Source organism: Giraffa tippelskirchi, chromosome 3, assembly GCF_054371585.1.
Source record: "Giraffa tippelskirchi isolate mGirTip1 chromosome 3, T2T-mGirTip1v1.2.pri, whole genome shotgun sequence".
Taxonomy (NCBI): Eukaryota; Metazoa; Chordata; class Mammalia; order Artiodactyla; family Giraffidae; genus Giraffa; species Giraffa tippelskirchi.
This window is the reverse complement of record NC_137277.1, coordinates 51,041,193-51,055,680: the sequence shown is the minus strand read 5'-3', so window position 1 is coordinate 51,055,680 and position 14,488 is coordinate 51,041,193. Positions and strand designations below refer to the sequence as shown.

Genomic DNA, 14,488 nt, shown 5'->3' with positions numbered 1-14,488 from the left:
TCCTATAGCTTTGTCCGGACTTTTGTAAATAAGCCCATTATTGCCTCTCTTCAGCAAATCCTTTGGTGTGTGCCATTGGTTTCTTGATCATTTGACTGACAAAATCTATTATAATTTTGGTTAAAATTTCATTTCTCAATTAATTTGAGGATAATGAACACCTTTAATATTCTGAGTCTTCTTATCCATGAACATGTATCTGTTTATCTAGGTCTTCTTTCTTCTCTTCAATTTTTTTTTTTAAGATTTTTTGATGTGGACCATTTTTAAAGTCTTTATTGAATTTCTTACAATGGTGCTCCTGTTTTATGTTTTGGTTTTTATGACTTTGAGGCATGTGGGATCTTGGCTCCCTGACCAGGGATCAAACCCGCCCCCCTTGCATTGAAAGGTGAGGTCTTAACCACTGGGTCACCAGGGAAGTTCCTCATCCCTTCCATTTACTTTTACAGATTTTCTGTAAACATTCTACATATCTTTTCTAAGAATTATTCCTAGCTTCTTTGTGCTTCTTTGCATTTGCAAAAAGGGTCATTTCTTTAATTGGTTATTGTTGGCCTGTAGCAACACCATCAATTTCTATATCCAGCATGCTTGCTGAACTCTTTTATTAGTTCTAATAGTTTGTTGATTCTCCTGGATTGTCTATGCAGCAAATCATATCATCTGCAAATAAGGTCAGTTATCTCTCTTTCCTTCCAAATCTTACATTTCTTAATGCTTGTGCTTACTTTATTGCATTGGCTAGTACTTCCAAATAATGCTGAAGAGAAATGGTATTAATGGGCATCCTTGTCTCATTTCTCTTTGCTCTCTCTTCACTGAGTAAAATCACCATAAATTCTAAAGCTATGCCTCCCAGCTTCCATTTGTATAAGTAACTGTATACAAATTAAAGGAGTCACATTAGCCAAAAGAGTCATGTGACTACCATGTGCCTCAGAGCATATGATGTAACATTCTAACAAAGAAATGACAAAGCTCGACAACCACAGTCTACAATGAAATAGGCTTACATGAATTGTGAGCCTTGGCTTGGGTATAGCTTATTTACAAAATAAAGTTCAACCAATTCCTGCATAAGCCACCATCAGTTCATATTCCAGAAACTGTGGAGATGATCACATCAAACATCGCATGATTTTTACCATGTTAGCTTTTGAAACTGGGGGAAAAACAGGCAGAAAAGAAATAAACAGCATGCTCTCTCTCTTTTAATGAATGTAATAACAGAAGAGTAATGAGGTTGGAAAACAGATGTGGACAAAAGGAAAACGCATGCTACAGTGTGGCCTACACAATCTGGAAAGGAATGATAAAAAAAAAAAAAAAACTTTACAAGCTGTTTTGAGTCCTGAATTAAAAGGAGTAATCAAGCAAGGCTGACTTATAAAGGGTCAGGGGGTAGCATCCTGCAGCAGAGAATAAGCAGGACTCCTTCTCCTTCACTGTCTCCTGCCCAGCTGAGTCCAGGAAGGAGGATTTTTTCCCATGCAGCAGCCTCTCTGAACATATTTTCGATTCCAGGTTTAATAACTGCCATCTAACCTCCTTCCCCTATCTACCCGCTCCCCAGGGAGGTACTTCTCTAATGGGTTGGCCCTTTCCAGTCTGGTTTTAGTCTCTGGCTCTTTATATTCTGAACGGGGGCACCTCAGTCTCCTTATATGACTTCCAGGCAAAAAATGTGTACAATTAGATAAATGTGTGTGATGCTGGTTTGGGGGTGCTCTCATTCTCTGATTTCTTCCCACACCCTGTTCACCATGTTTGCCTCCTAGAGTCAATTAGAATGTGTATACTCAAAGAATTCCAACTTGAAAGTATCTAAGTCCTCAAGTAAAGGGTTTTTTTTTTTTTAAACTTTAACAGTATACATATAGAAAAGCAACATCAAGAGGCAAATGCAGCATATTGATAAAAGAAAGATAAAGCCTTATCCTGTTTCCAAGGAGATTAACCACACAAAGATAATTTTTTTCCCCTGCTCCTGTGGGCATTGTTATTAATGGTGTCTTGTGGCAGAATTGTCAGACGCTCATCAGTTTACCAAACTATGTTAGTCTGTACAAAGCATCTCTCAGAATGGTCCTGTGAGAAAGCAATCTGCTGCAGTTGTCTGACTGGGGCCTCTGAAAGCTTTCAAACTCAGCTACTGAAGTCCAGCCAGCATCTAATTTTACCCGTGAGTTCCAGGAGAGAGGAAAGCTGGTGGGAAGATTACAGAGTTCCTTGAAGCTCTGACCTACAACAGGAAGAGAGTTGTCAGCCTTCATGTCTCTCACTCTAAATCCCAAGGCAAACAACAGTGGCAGGGCGTTTTATAACACGTTCCCATTGTAAAATTGCATATTTCAGAAACATGATGTTGGCTCCCTCATTTTCCATAGACCTCGTGTCAGTATAAACGGATGACCTTAAAATGAATTTTTCGCTTAAGCTTTTCAATTCAAATGTGTCTAATGTACTTGGGCTTCTCTGGATTTTCCTAGAAAATGGTGGGCATCTACTGTTGTCAGTTAGCTAGTGCCTCTACACATTCAAGTCTGATCACTGCCTTAAGGTCCTGGGAACTACCAGTAATGTTAGTGTGAAATGCTACAGTGATTTCAGAGTTTCAGGGGCCTTTTATTTTGAGCTTTTTGTAAACAGAGTGGAAAAACAGGGCTTTGAAGTTACGTCTTGGCTTCAGCACTTAGTAACTTGGCTGAGTTACTTAACATCTCCAGTACCTATCTGTAAAATGGGTGTAATAATACCTTCCTTAAAGGCTAGGAGGACTCATGACATTCAAGGTTAAGCAACCTGCCCAGTGCTTAAGTCATGCAGTTCAATAAATGTTACATATTGCCAATCTGAAGTGATAGATGGCAAATTCAGTTATCTACAGTAAAGATGCCACTGAGTGACACCTCCTAAGGAAAAAGATGACCTCAGGTGCCCCTAAGAGCATGTGGAGGATCAGCCAATGTGAAAGCAGAAGTGATAGCAAGTGTCTGATGTCAGGGAGCTCTCCAATATGATTGTCCCAGGCCAGTAATGGACAGCTGCCCACCCTAGGGCTGGTGCCCTGGGAAAGAACATGAGCTTCTTCTTGCTGGTAGGCTGATGAAAGGGAAATAAACAAGAGAACCAGCTCCCATGGGGAGAAACGTAAATGGCTTCATTAAAATTCTTATGCTGACCAACATGCCTTCTGGAGTAGCAGTTCACACAGTAGCCAGGAACCTAAGAATGGACCACAAGTTAGGCCACCCTCAGCTTCTCCAGAGTTGAAGAGATGATCTGATGTCCTCAGTCCCCATGGACAGGAACTGACAACTGCTGTGCTCTTAAAGTCAGCTGGCCTCCCATCAGAACAAAGCACAAAGCGTACTGGAACATCAACCATAACTCTGGGTTGTTATCTGGTTGAATTTTAGTGTTTTTAAATTCTACATGCCCTCAAGAAGAAGAGATATCAACACAGATTAGTCCCTAAGTTCTGCTTACTGCCCTCGGCTTTTTCCAAAGTAAATAAAAAGTAAAGATCGTACTACTATTAATTGTGTGTTAAGTCGCTTCAGTCATGTCTGATTCTGTGCAACCCCAAGAACTGTAGCCTGCCAGGCTCCTCTGTCCATGGGATTCTCTAGGCAAGAATCCTGGAGTGGGTAGACATTCCCTTCTCTGGGGGATCTTCCTGACCTAGGGGTTGAACCTGTGTCCCTTATGTCTCCTGCATTGGCAGACAGGTTCTTCACTGTTAGTGGTAAAGAACTATTAACTAAGCAACCACAAAGTACCAGGTACTACTGCTAATCCATACCATTCATCTGCCTGCTAGAAAGAAACATTTTAGAAGTGGCTCAGCTACTGGAAAGCTTCTTCAGTATCCCATAGAGAATAACAAGGTTACTTCTGACATTCAAATAAGCTGTTTAGGAGAGAAGGGCACTGTATACTTAGACCCTTGGGTTTAAGAAGGAAACTCATCTTTTAATCAGAAATGAAATAAGAATCCCCAAGAGCTCAAGGCTCACTGCAACATCTGTCAGTTTAGAATGGATTAATAAAATTAGGAGGGATGGCAAAATCTTATCTAGAGGGAATTACAAATCCAAATCCATATGCTGGAAGGGGATGGGATAGTCAGTTGTCAATATTTAGCTAGTGTCCTGTGATTCTTTCACAGAATAACATGTGGCTTCCCAAACAAACTACAGAGTATGTTTACCAGTCCTGGTTACATCAGATGAATATACTAAAATTATTAATAGTAAATCTCCTGTTGGTAGAAAATCATGGCAGAATGGGTGAGCATCAAAAAAGGCTACAAGGAGGAGTGGTATTTGATCTAAACCTGGAAAGATCACTAGAACTTCTCTGAGAATATGTATAAAGGGACACTGATGACAAGAAGGCTTTTCAGAGAAATAGGACAGTGTGCACAAAAATATGAAGGTGGAGGGACTTCCCTGGCAGTTGGGTGGTTAAGACTTCACACTTCTAATGCAGGGGAAGCAGGTTTGATCCCTGGTGAGGGAACTAAGATTCCATGTGCTGTGTGGTGAGACCAAAAGATTTTTAAACAATGAAGGTGGCAAGGTAGAAGCTATATTTAAGAGATGATAAGTAATTAAATTCAGCACAAACAGTCCATCTAATAAGGAAGGAGTGGGTGGTCAGATAGAAGAGCTCAGTTTGAACCAAAGGGAGCTCAGTTTGAAAATAGAAGGGAGACTTTGTGATGACTGTGAGGCAAGGTGCTGGCGTTTCATTTAGATTCACAGACTCTCCTTTGAGGTGATTTGCTATTCACATGTGTACAGAAGAAGAAACAGGCTAAGTGAAGGTCCCATGTTTATGGCAGAACAGTGATATTTTTGAATTATTTGATTGCTCCTTAATTTCATGTTCCCCACCACCACCACTACCACTGTGTTACCTTACACAAGAAATTAATGAACTTGGGTTTCTATTGTCTGAAGGTGGCAACACAACATTCAAGTTTCTGAGGGGAAAAATATTTTGACGTGATCAAACTATTTGTTATTTGGGGAAACAACAAGACTCTCCTGGACCACTGAAGTCTCCCATTCGAAGGAATGTAACCTGGAAAAAAGTTTTCTTGAAGGAATGACTTGAGGACATGGATTGAAGACCAAGGTTCTGGCTTTTATTAGCAATGTGATTGATTTCTTTTTAACTTTTATTTTGTATTGGCACACAGCCAATTAACAATGTTGTAATAGTTTCAGATGGACAGCAAAGGGGCTCAGCTATACATGTACATCTATCCATTCTCATCCTAGCTCCCTTCCCCAATCCAGGCTGCCACATAATATAGCAATGTGACTTCAGATGAGTTTCTTTCTCTAAGTCTTACTGGCAAAATGGGGATGACAACATCTGTCTCACAGGTTTATATTTAAAACACACATAAAATGGGTAGAAATGCTCTATAACTACATAGCATAAAGTAAAATTAAAAAAAAAACCCAACATTCTTGATTTGGTAGAGAAAATACCTAAACATAATTTGAGTTCACCCCCAGAAACTGCTCAGAGGCATACATAAACGTGGTAATAAGGCCCACTCCTTACTTGTAGGCTGCTCAAACACTATCTGCAGGGGTTGGGGTTAAGCTGAGAAAATTACTTTGGGTTCTTGTGTGATGGGATACAAACAGCACTAAAACACCTAGGTCCCTTTTGTAATGGTTATTTTTGTGTGGCTCTGTCTTTTGTTCACCTTTGTATCCTACTCATCTCTCTCTGGGACCCTGACTCAACGGTTTTAAAGGTATTACATGAACAACAATCTTAGATGCATAGCATTCCATGGACAAAGACATTCCATTGAAAGAAATCTTCAAAACAAGACACTACCTCGTGGCTTGAAAAAGGAAGGCTTAATGACCCCATGTTGTCTGATCCAGCTCAAGGTCACTTTGAAGGCACTTGGAAACACAGCACTCTCATGTTAAAAAAGAAGCCTCAATTATATAATGAGTCATCAGCCCGTGTAGCCTATGACTACCAGCAGAGGTTGACAAAGGGTGGGAAACATTTTATTAACTGTAAAAAATGAAGATCAAAGTCAGAAAATAAATATGATATACTTGTGACTTGGGAGCTTCAGAAACTAATCTCTCGGTTTGAGCAGACTCAATTTTCAGGGGAAAATGGATTAGGTGGCATCTCCCATCCCTAAAGTCTAGGAACAAAGTTGCACAGAGTAGCCTGGCAAGAAAACTAGCAAGGGACCCAAATTCCTGAAAGCCAAACACCATCCACATATTATTTTATTAGGTGTTATTCACTGAACACATAAACAAATTGCCAGGACTTTACCACGAATAGCTCAGGGAAAAGAAAGCTGTGGTAAGGTTCTTCATGTGAGCAGCTCAATCAGGAAAGCTTTAGTCCCAAAACGCTACACACAATGTGGTCAAGCAAAAAAAACGTTTAGAAAAGTCTTCCCCAGATGAGCATTCTGATGGAAAAACTCTACTCAATACCCACAGTTGGCACTTAAGTCAGTCAACTAGAACTATTAAGAAGCACAAAAGTCAAACCAGAGTCAGATTCCAGGGCCCCCACTAACACCACTGGGTGCAAAGATGTGGCCTCTGGGGTTCCAGAGAAGGATGGGAAGACTTCTGGGTGCTGATGGTATTCAAAAGTCTCTGACCATTGGCAGTCATCACCAGTTTCCCATGACGTTTTCTAGACATCATCAGCCTGAGAAGAAATGTAGGCACGCGGGATGTGGAAACTGGAGAGAGTGAGTCATGGAGTCTCCCGGAGGCACTAAGAGAAGGAACGAGGGTGTACTCACCAGGCTCTCTTCCTACCTTGTCAGGTGACCTTGAGATAAATAGCTACCTCCTGAGATTCACTTTTGCTCTTTGGAAAACAAGGAATCAGAGAAGGGAAAGCTCTGATATTTTCATCCAACTCTGGGGCAGAGAGGAGGACGGGGAACTGGTTCCAGTCTCCAGTAGCTCCAAACGGAGCAAAATCTGAAACTTCAATAAGTCATTGTGCTCCTTCTGTGACGATGACAGCTCTCAGAAAAGCTGCTTCAGTGCCTTCAGAATGAATTGAGATTGATAAAACTAAAAAAGAGTCCCAGATAGGAAGGTACCAGGAAAGAGTGGGATGTCACGATAGGGATGTTTCAACATAGCCAAGGCAATCCCAGAGCTTAATTAAAATTTTAGAAGGGAAAAGCTAAAATATTCTTATTGAAAGTTGAAATGAATTTATGGTTGATGTTTCGAGATAAATGATGATCAGTGTTGTTGTGGTATTGCTGTTGGTAAGGATGGAAGAACTTTCCAGCAATCAAATACTCTGCTTATCTGCTATTTAAAGCAGTGTAGTTAAATTTTTTAATCTTACTAAGTACTAGATCAAACATTTTAGAAAAACAGGAAAACTGATCTGACACTAGGGCAAAGGAGAGATAAAAGCACAAAGAAAAGACAGCTGATGTATAAACTAAGAAACTAATTTTACTTTTTAAATCAGTGAGCCTTAAGTTAAGCAAAGGGGCTTCCCAGGTGGTGTTAATGGTAAAGAATCTGCCTGCCAATGCAGGAGACGTTAAGAGATGCAGGTTCGATCCCTGGGTTGGGAAGATACCCTGGAGGAGGGCATGGCAACCCACTCCAGTATTCTTGCCTGGAGAATCCCATGGACAGAGGAGCCTGGCAAGCTACAGTCCATGGAGTCACAAAGAGTCAGACATAACTGAAGCAACTTAGCACACATGCATGCAATACCTAAGGAAGGGGTCAGCTCTCTTGAATTTTTCTTGTAGGGTTGTTTCTATGCTAAGGAATATGGCCATGACTGGGGTTTTAATAGGGTCCCAGTGGGCCTGATGTAGTAGAAAAGCTGAGGGATTGCGGTCTTACGGGTATTATCCTAAGGCTCTTTCTCCTCCTATTTTCCTTTTATATATAAATAAGACAAGGGCTCCAGGTAACTGTGAAGTTAGGGTAGCAAAACATAAGGCAAATCACTTGGTCTCTCTGAGCCTTGGTTTTTCCACAGGTAAACTGAGGAGACTGAACCATAATATATAATCACTCAATCATACCCAGAGTTCTTTTAAACTAAAATCACACAATGAAGTTAGAAATGTACCACCTATACCCCCCAAATACATATACTTCTAAACCTCTGCTCCTCAGCTGAAATCTGACAGCAGAACTTCATGAAGCACTAGCCCAGAGGTATTCACAACCCATCAATCCTGGGTATGACAGTTTCCTGGTGATAGAGCTAAGGCCAGTGAATGCTATTATGAATGATAATAATAGCAACATCATGGAGCTCTTATTAAGGGCCAGGCACCAGAAATGTCACAACAATCTATTCAGTCAATCCTTATAACAACTCTATCAGGAATTAACCCTGATATCTGTCTCCATTTTGCAGGTGAAGAAACTGAGGCTGAGGCACAGTGCGGTTAGGCGAGTAGCAGGGAGCAAACGATATAGCAACAAATCACTGGACCCCCAAGATCCAAGAAGAAGGGACCACAGGGTTCCTGCAAAACACTGCAGGATGCTAAGAACAGGACAGGGCTCCCAAGACGGAAGACTTAGCCCACTGAGGTGGCGCCAGTGGGTTTAGCTGACTGAGAACTGGGACATGTGGGTGCCGTGTTGGTTCTACCACTGCAGTTAAGCTAAGTCCATTTCCTTGCCTGTAAGACAAGGGCAGAGGAAGAGATAACCTTCAAGGCCCTTTTCAGCTCTGACATTCTCCATGAGGGACCATGTCCCATAGGGACTCAGCAACTGTTTGATTCCCAGGCTCTTTTTTTCCCCCAAAGTTCTTCATTTCTATTTTAAAAAACTGCATGTTCCCGTGGCCCTGGAATGCCTGCCTCCGGCCCCTCTGGAGCCCTGGGTTATGTGAAAGCGGCCGTGCCAAGCTGGCCCCTGGGCGGGGCTGAGGCTTCCTGGCTGGCCTGTGACATGTTCCTGACGTACTGTGTGGTCAAGGAGCTGGAACTGGGGGGGCTGAACAAGGGCCAAGCCTTGCACTTCAGCTTCCTGACCTGGCAGCCATTCAGAGAGACCCTGCTAAGTGCTATTTCCTAAATACACTCTCTTTTCATAACAATCTTACCACATTGCTTTCCTTTACAAGCGCTCTTAAAAAAAGGGAACTGGACTCCTTCTGGTTAATCTACACAGACTACATTTGGAAACCATCAGAAACTGAACTCTAAACAAAACGTTATTAATGTGTTGTAATCTGCCCTCTATGTTGCAGATGAAAAGAAAATGTTTTATAGTTTCAGAGCATACGTTTTAATTGCCTTTTAAGAGTGCATATACTTTTAGTACTTAGTGTTATAAAACTGTAGTATCTGTTTCTTGATAACTGTTGAGTGATCTCAGCTATTTTTATTAGTTTTTTTCCCCTTATCCTTTTCTCCCTTTTTCTCCTGAACTGCCACCCATGCAAAGTTCCCTTAGATCAAGCTTGATAGGGGGCTCACATATTTGAGATCTTCCATTATAAATAGCTTCTTAACAACCTCCACCTCACTATAAAACACTTGTTCCTGAAAATGAGTTCTATAAACAAAGATGGAGTGGATGGCTTTGTCTAATAATCCAGTAGGGCTGGGAACCAAGCAGTCTAGCCTTTTCCCAGTTGCTCTTGCTTTTTTATGGGGGCCAGATGACCCACAGAGATCTGATGCCCTTGCTACTTTTCTCAACTGTACAGCCTTGTCCCAGGAGACTAACATATCCATCATTGACCCAGAGGTTTCAAGGGCAGAGTCGTGGCCATACCAAGATCCAGCCTGTTTTTCAGCAAAGAATACCAAATTCATTAGAATTAGGCCTGAAATTAACAGAGGGGTTGGCCTCTCCACCAGCTGACAAACCGCAGGAAGACCAGGTCACTTGACAAGAGTCTAAGGGGCTGAGGTGCCCATTGTTCCATCCTCCAGTTGGATGAATAGCGCCCAGCCCTCGGACCAATGGTATAAACCTGAATCACAGGCTCACAGGAAATGAAGTGACCTTTCTCAGCTCAGGGCTTCCTGGAGCAGGGCTGGGGGATGGGGACATTTGGCCATTCAGATTACTGGTCAGCAGGAAATTGCAGAATTTGCCACGGGTCTTCTGAGTGGTCCAAGTATTAAGTGTTTCCAGTGATGCACCACAACGGCAGCCACAATTGACAAAACCTTTCCAGGATCATCCAACGTAAGGTAATGTTCCCAAAAACCAGATTCAAAGAGACTCCCTGGGCCAGACAGTCCATAGAGATGATGTGGTCCATCACTCATTTTCAGGTGGGGAACTGAAGCCAATATGGGCAAGTTATTTACCCAAGGTCTCGCGGCCTATGTAAGCTTAGAAACCTGGCTTCTAGTTCTTTGCCTGGCTCTTCACCACCCACAGGATGACCACTGCTGAGTAAAGGAAGCATCACTAGAAGGAATTCCCTTTAGTCATCTGAAAATGGAAGCCTGTGCCCTTTAATTTCAGTTTCTTTTCAGAGATAGTCATCTTTGTTATCTCAAACATTAACTCAAATGTTTCTTACTCTGTCTCCAGTGTTTCCCTAATGTCTTCATGACTCACTGAATATTATGGCTTGATACAGTACAGAGTGGTGCTCAGTTACAACCTTAGCTTCTAAAGCAATTTTATTTTTTTAATGAAAAACAAGCCTTTCTCTCAGTCCTCTTGCCATCAAAACTTGCACAACACATTGAGAATTCTTGCAATGGCTTAGCAGGCTCTGTTTTCATAATATGTCAGTCAGAATCCACAATGTGAAGGAGCAGTTGTTTATAAATCTATCAAAACTGTAATTTTAAATTGGACTTTTCTTTCCTACCCTCCCTTCAATAGTCTTTTACTTCGTATATGGGCTAAGGGAGAGAAAACAACTAGGCATACTTAAGTCTCACTGCGCGCTGACAACCAGGAGGCAAAGCTATCTACTGGGTCCAGAGTATGAATTTCCTAAAACGTCCACCAAGCAAATCCAAGGAAAAGACCTTCCTTATGGAAAAGCCAGGCCGTTCCCCAGCTCTCTCTAGTTCTACAATGGATGCTGTTATTCAGGACCTTATTTTTTGATCCTCTTCAAGCCTGCCTCATTCAATTTCTGGATTCTTAATCCTTGGGGCAGGTGACATTTTAATACCCTAAGAAATCAGCTCAAAAGAAAGCTTTGAAAAACTGGGTCGTCACATTTTAGTATTCCAGGGGTCTATCAGCTAGATACGACAGGCCTTTCTCTCTTTTGACAGATCACAGATTGAAGGGTAATAATTATAAAAAGATAGGACAGAGAACAGCTACTTAAAAACTTCCTTGTAAATAACTTCTATACCACCATATTACAACTGCTTCTAAAGAGTTCTCTTCTAAGATGAAACAATGTGAAACCAGGAGTTCTCCTTGAGACAGGTTGAAAGCCCTTCCATCCAGTTGTTTTTGTATTAATCAGTGCTCCTAAAACAAACTGTTTCTTCAGCCAGGGACATAATTCTATGTTGGGATACTGGAGTCTGTCTCTCTCCTTAAGATCTTAGCAATATAGTTTTTGGGTGTGTTTCATGACCTTTTGTGCTAGCAAATAAGCCTTTGGAGGATTAAAATTAACTTTTCTCATCCTAGTTTAAAGAGTACTCTGCTCTGGGAACATAAAAAAAAAAAAAAAAACAACCCTGAGTCTTGTGCCAAATACCAGTCTAGCAATGCTGATATTGCTTTCAAGGTTCTTATTTTTAAAATAAATTTTTACAGGAGTAGCAGAGAAAGTAGCAAAAAGAATCTACAAAAGCTCCTCTTTTTAAGATCAAAGAAGAATCAAGTTTTGTTACAAGTTTTTGAGAGTGTACGACTACTTTAAACTACTCCAAGGGGTGTAAAACATTAAATGTGCTTCAAACTTCTTGACGGAGAGATCTAACAGTAGTCACTCAACTTGACCTAGGTATCCTAATAAGGACCACATAGAATATTCAACGAAGTCTTGGTATCATATGTGTTAGGAGCTTTGAAGTCAGGCTATCAGAGTGGTCATCTGCCACAGAGCGGGCTAGATAAATTCCCACAATGACACACTCCTGGAATGAACACTAAGGGATTCAGGTCAGTGCTCCTTCCTGCTAAGAAAGCACAGGGCAGGCAAATTCTCACCATATGGCCTTTGCCCTCTGATCTTATGTCTTACCTGTCCTCCCCAGGCCCAGGGCTCTGTGGGAATTCATGACAAGCTGATGCTTGGATCCTCAAGTGCCATAATCTTTATGAATTGATTTCTTTGAAAGTTCATGGGAAATAGGCTGGAATCATTACAGGGAAGGCCCTTTAGATTTCCATTAAAAACAAAAGAGTGTCAGCTTCAACTCCAAAATCTATTTCTTTACCTCTGGACAAGGAGCACAGAGAGAAATTGTATTAAATCATCCAGAGGAAAATACAGGATTTTAAAATATTTTAAAGGACTTCAAAGGACTTCAGACTCAAATAGGGTGTCATCCATGACAGGTACAAAGAAGAAGGATTAGAAGAAGTTCCCTTGGCTGCCTTCACGGGGCAAGGATTCAAGAAATGCTCAGGAAGGCAAAAAGCTTTCCAAAAGAAGCTAATTCTAAAGACATTTCCAAGACAACATCCAAACCAAAGAGATGTGGAAAAATTCACAAAAGCATCCTAACAAAACATCCCAACAAAGTACCCTAACTCCTTTTTGCAAACCCACAACGAGTAGGAGCAAAGTTCTAATGTGACAGCCTTTTAAAGCAGCAAGATGCAACCACAAGTGTGGTTGCTCTTCCAACATTATTTCCTTTGGGAAAATTACATGGGTGGGTAGGGAAGCAAACCCAAGAGGACTGCAGTTTACGAGGCCTGAGAGGTAGGCTGCACAGAACCTAGGAGTGGGGGCCTCCTGGGCCAGAGGAGAAATCTAACCTTATTGTAGAAGGTGGCGAAGATCTCTGGCCGCTCTTCAGGCAGAGTATGCTGCTCTCTATTTGCAAAACTGCTCAATAAAATTTTACCGGCAAGGCAAAAGGAGAAACATCTGCTATACTCAACAGCAGCTGTGGTCAGCAATAAGGCAGCTGGCACAAGGTCAATGCTGTTCTTGCTGGTAGGTGGTATTGTGGTCACCAGTAATTACTTTGGAGAATTTCATGGAGTCAAGGATAACTAAATGGACAAAGAACATTTTATTTTACTTTCTATCTTTAGCCCAGGAGCAAAAATCGTGACATACTGTACAGAATTCAGAAGCCCAACATAGTCCCTATTTTTCATGGAAGGACTTTTGTTACCTCAAAGACTGGAAACCCTTAAACGTAAGTATTTCAAACAATATGCTCTTGACAAGTGACCTCTCCACTCATTATTTTTGATTGAACAGTTCCTGTAGATTGCATTAGTCTTTAAGTGTTTCCTTTTGCAGATATATTACAGAATACTTTATAAAGAAAAATGTGAAAATTATATTGAGCAAATCAATAAATGGTACACGTTTCTAAAAACCTCATCTTTATCAAATTTACATGATACCTTCAAAGTTAAATAAACCCTGCACAGAGTGGGAATTTGGAGTGTAAATAAAAATCTGTTCAAGGCATGCAGTTGATAATTTTTCTACAGAATGATGAATGTCAGAAAGTAGCAGTTAAATTAATATACACTGTACTTAAAAAATTAAACACTTGGGAAATAACCTCTCAAGCCACTGGAAAATGACAAAGTCTAAGATATTTCAATCAAGTTAATTTCAGTACCAGAGCAATGCATTTTTCCCACCAGAAACTATATGAAAAAAACAAATTAACCAAAATGGGCCTCCGAATGATGGGATAACATCAACCTCAAAGAGAACATCATGATTGCTTGTCAATTAAGTTATTCTACACACACATATTCAAAGGCGAAACTAGCCGCATTCATTTTAAATCATGTTAAGGATGAATGGTTGATATTATATTAAAATGAAAGCATGACTTGCATTTTGAAAAAGAAAAGGAAATGCTCTTGCCGACCAAGAGAGCTAACCTGCAACGGCTGGTGTAATTCAGGTATGCAGGCTCCAGTGAGGCCATGCAAGGTGAGCCATGTCCAAAATGTTATTGGATACACAACCCCGGGGCTTCCCTGGTGGCTCAGATGGTTAAAAAAAAAAAAAATCCGCCTGCAATGCACCTGGGTTTGATCCCTGGATTGGGAAGATTCCCCTGGAGAAGGGAATGGCTACCCACTCCAGTATTCTTACCTGGAGAATTCCATGGACAGAGTTCATGGGGTCACAGAGTCGGATATGATTGAGCTACTAACACACACACCCTAAGTGTACCCCTTACTGCCGGGACTCCTAGAACATCCTTAGATGTTTGGGGAGTGGAGGGAGAGACTCAGGGACCAATTTCAACCAATTTTAGACCTATTTCTGACTCGACAATCTCTACAACGCCACCTCTTAGGGTCAT

General features: G+C 41.2%; 1 protein-coding gene across 19 annotated transcripts in view; it reads right to left on the bottom strand.

The window, feature by feature from the left end:
* The window catches only part of BCAS3 (BCAS3 microtubule associated cell migration factor), a 611,473-nt gene that overhangs the window by 119,094 nt on the left and 477,891 nt on the right, over positions 1-14,488 (bottom strand). For 2 of the 19 annotated variants that reach the window (XM_081585009.1, XM_081585010.1), the window contains one exon: positions 1,193-2,245. The exons of the other annotated variants lie outside the window; for them this stretch is intronic. In XM_081585009.1, coding sequence (XP_081441135.1) covers positions 2,055-2,245 — 191 coding nt within the window. In that variant the 3' untranslated portion in view covers positions 1,193-2,054. Of the gene's footprint in view, positions 1-1,192; positions 2,246-14,488 lie in introns of those variants that run through there. 19 annotated transcript variants of the gene reach the window in all.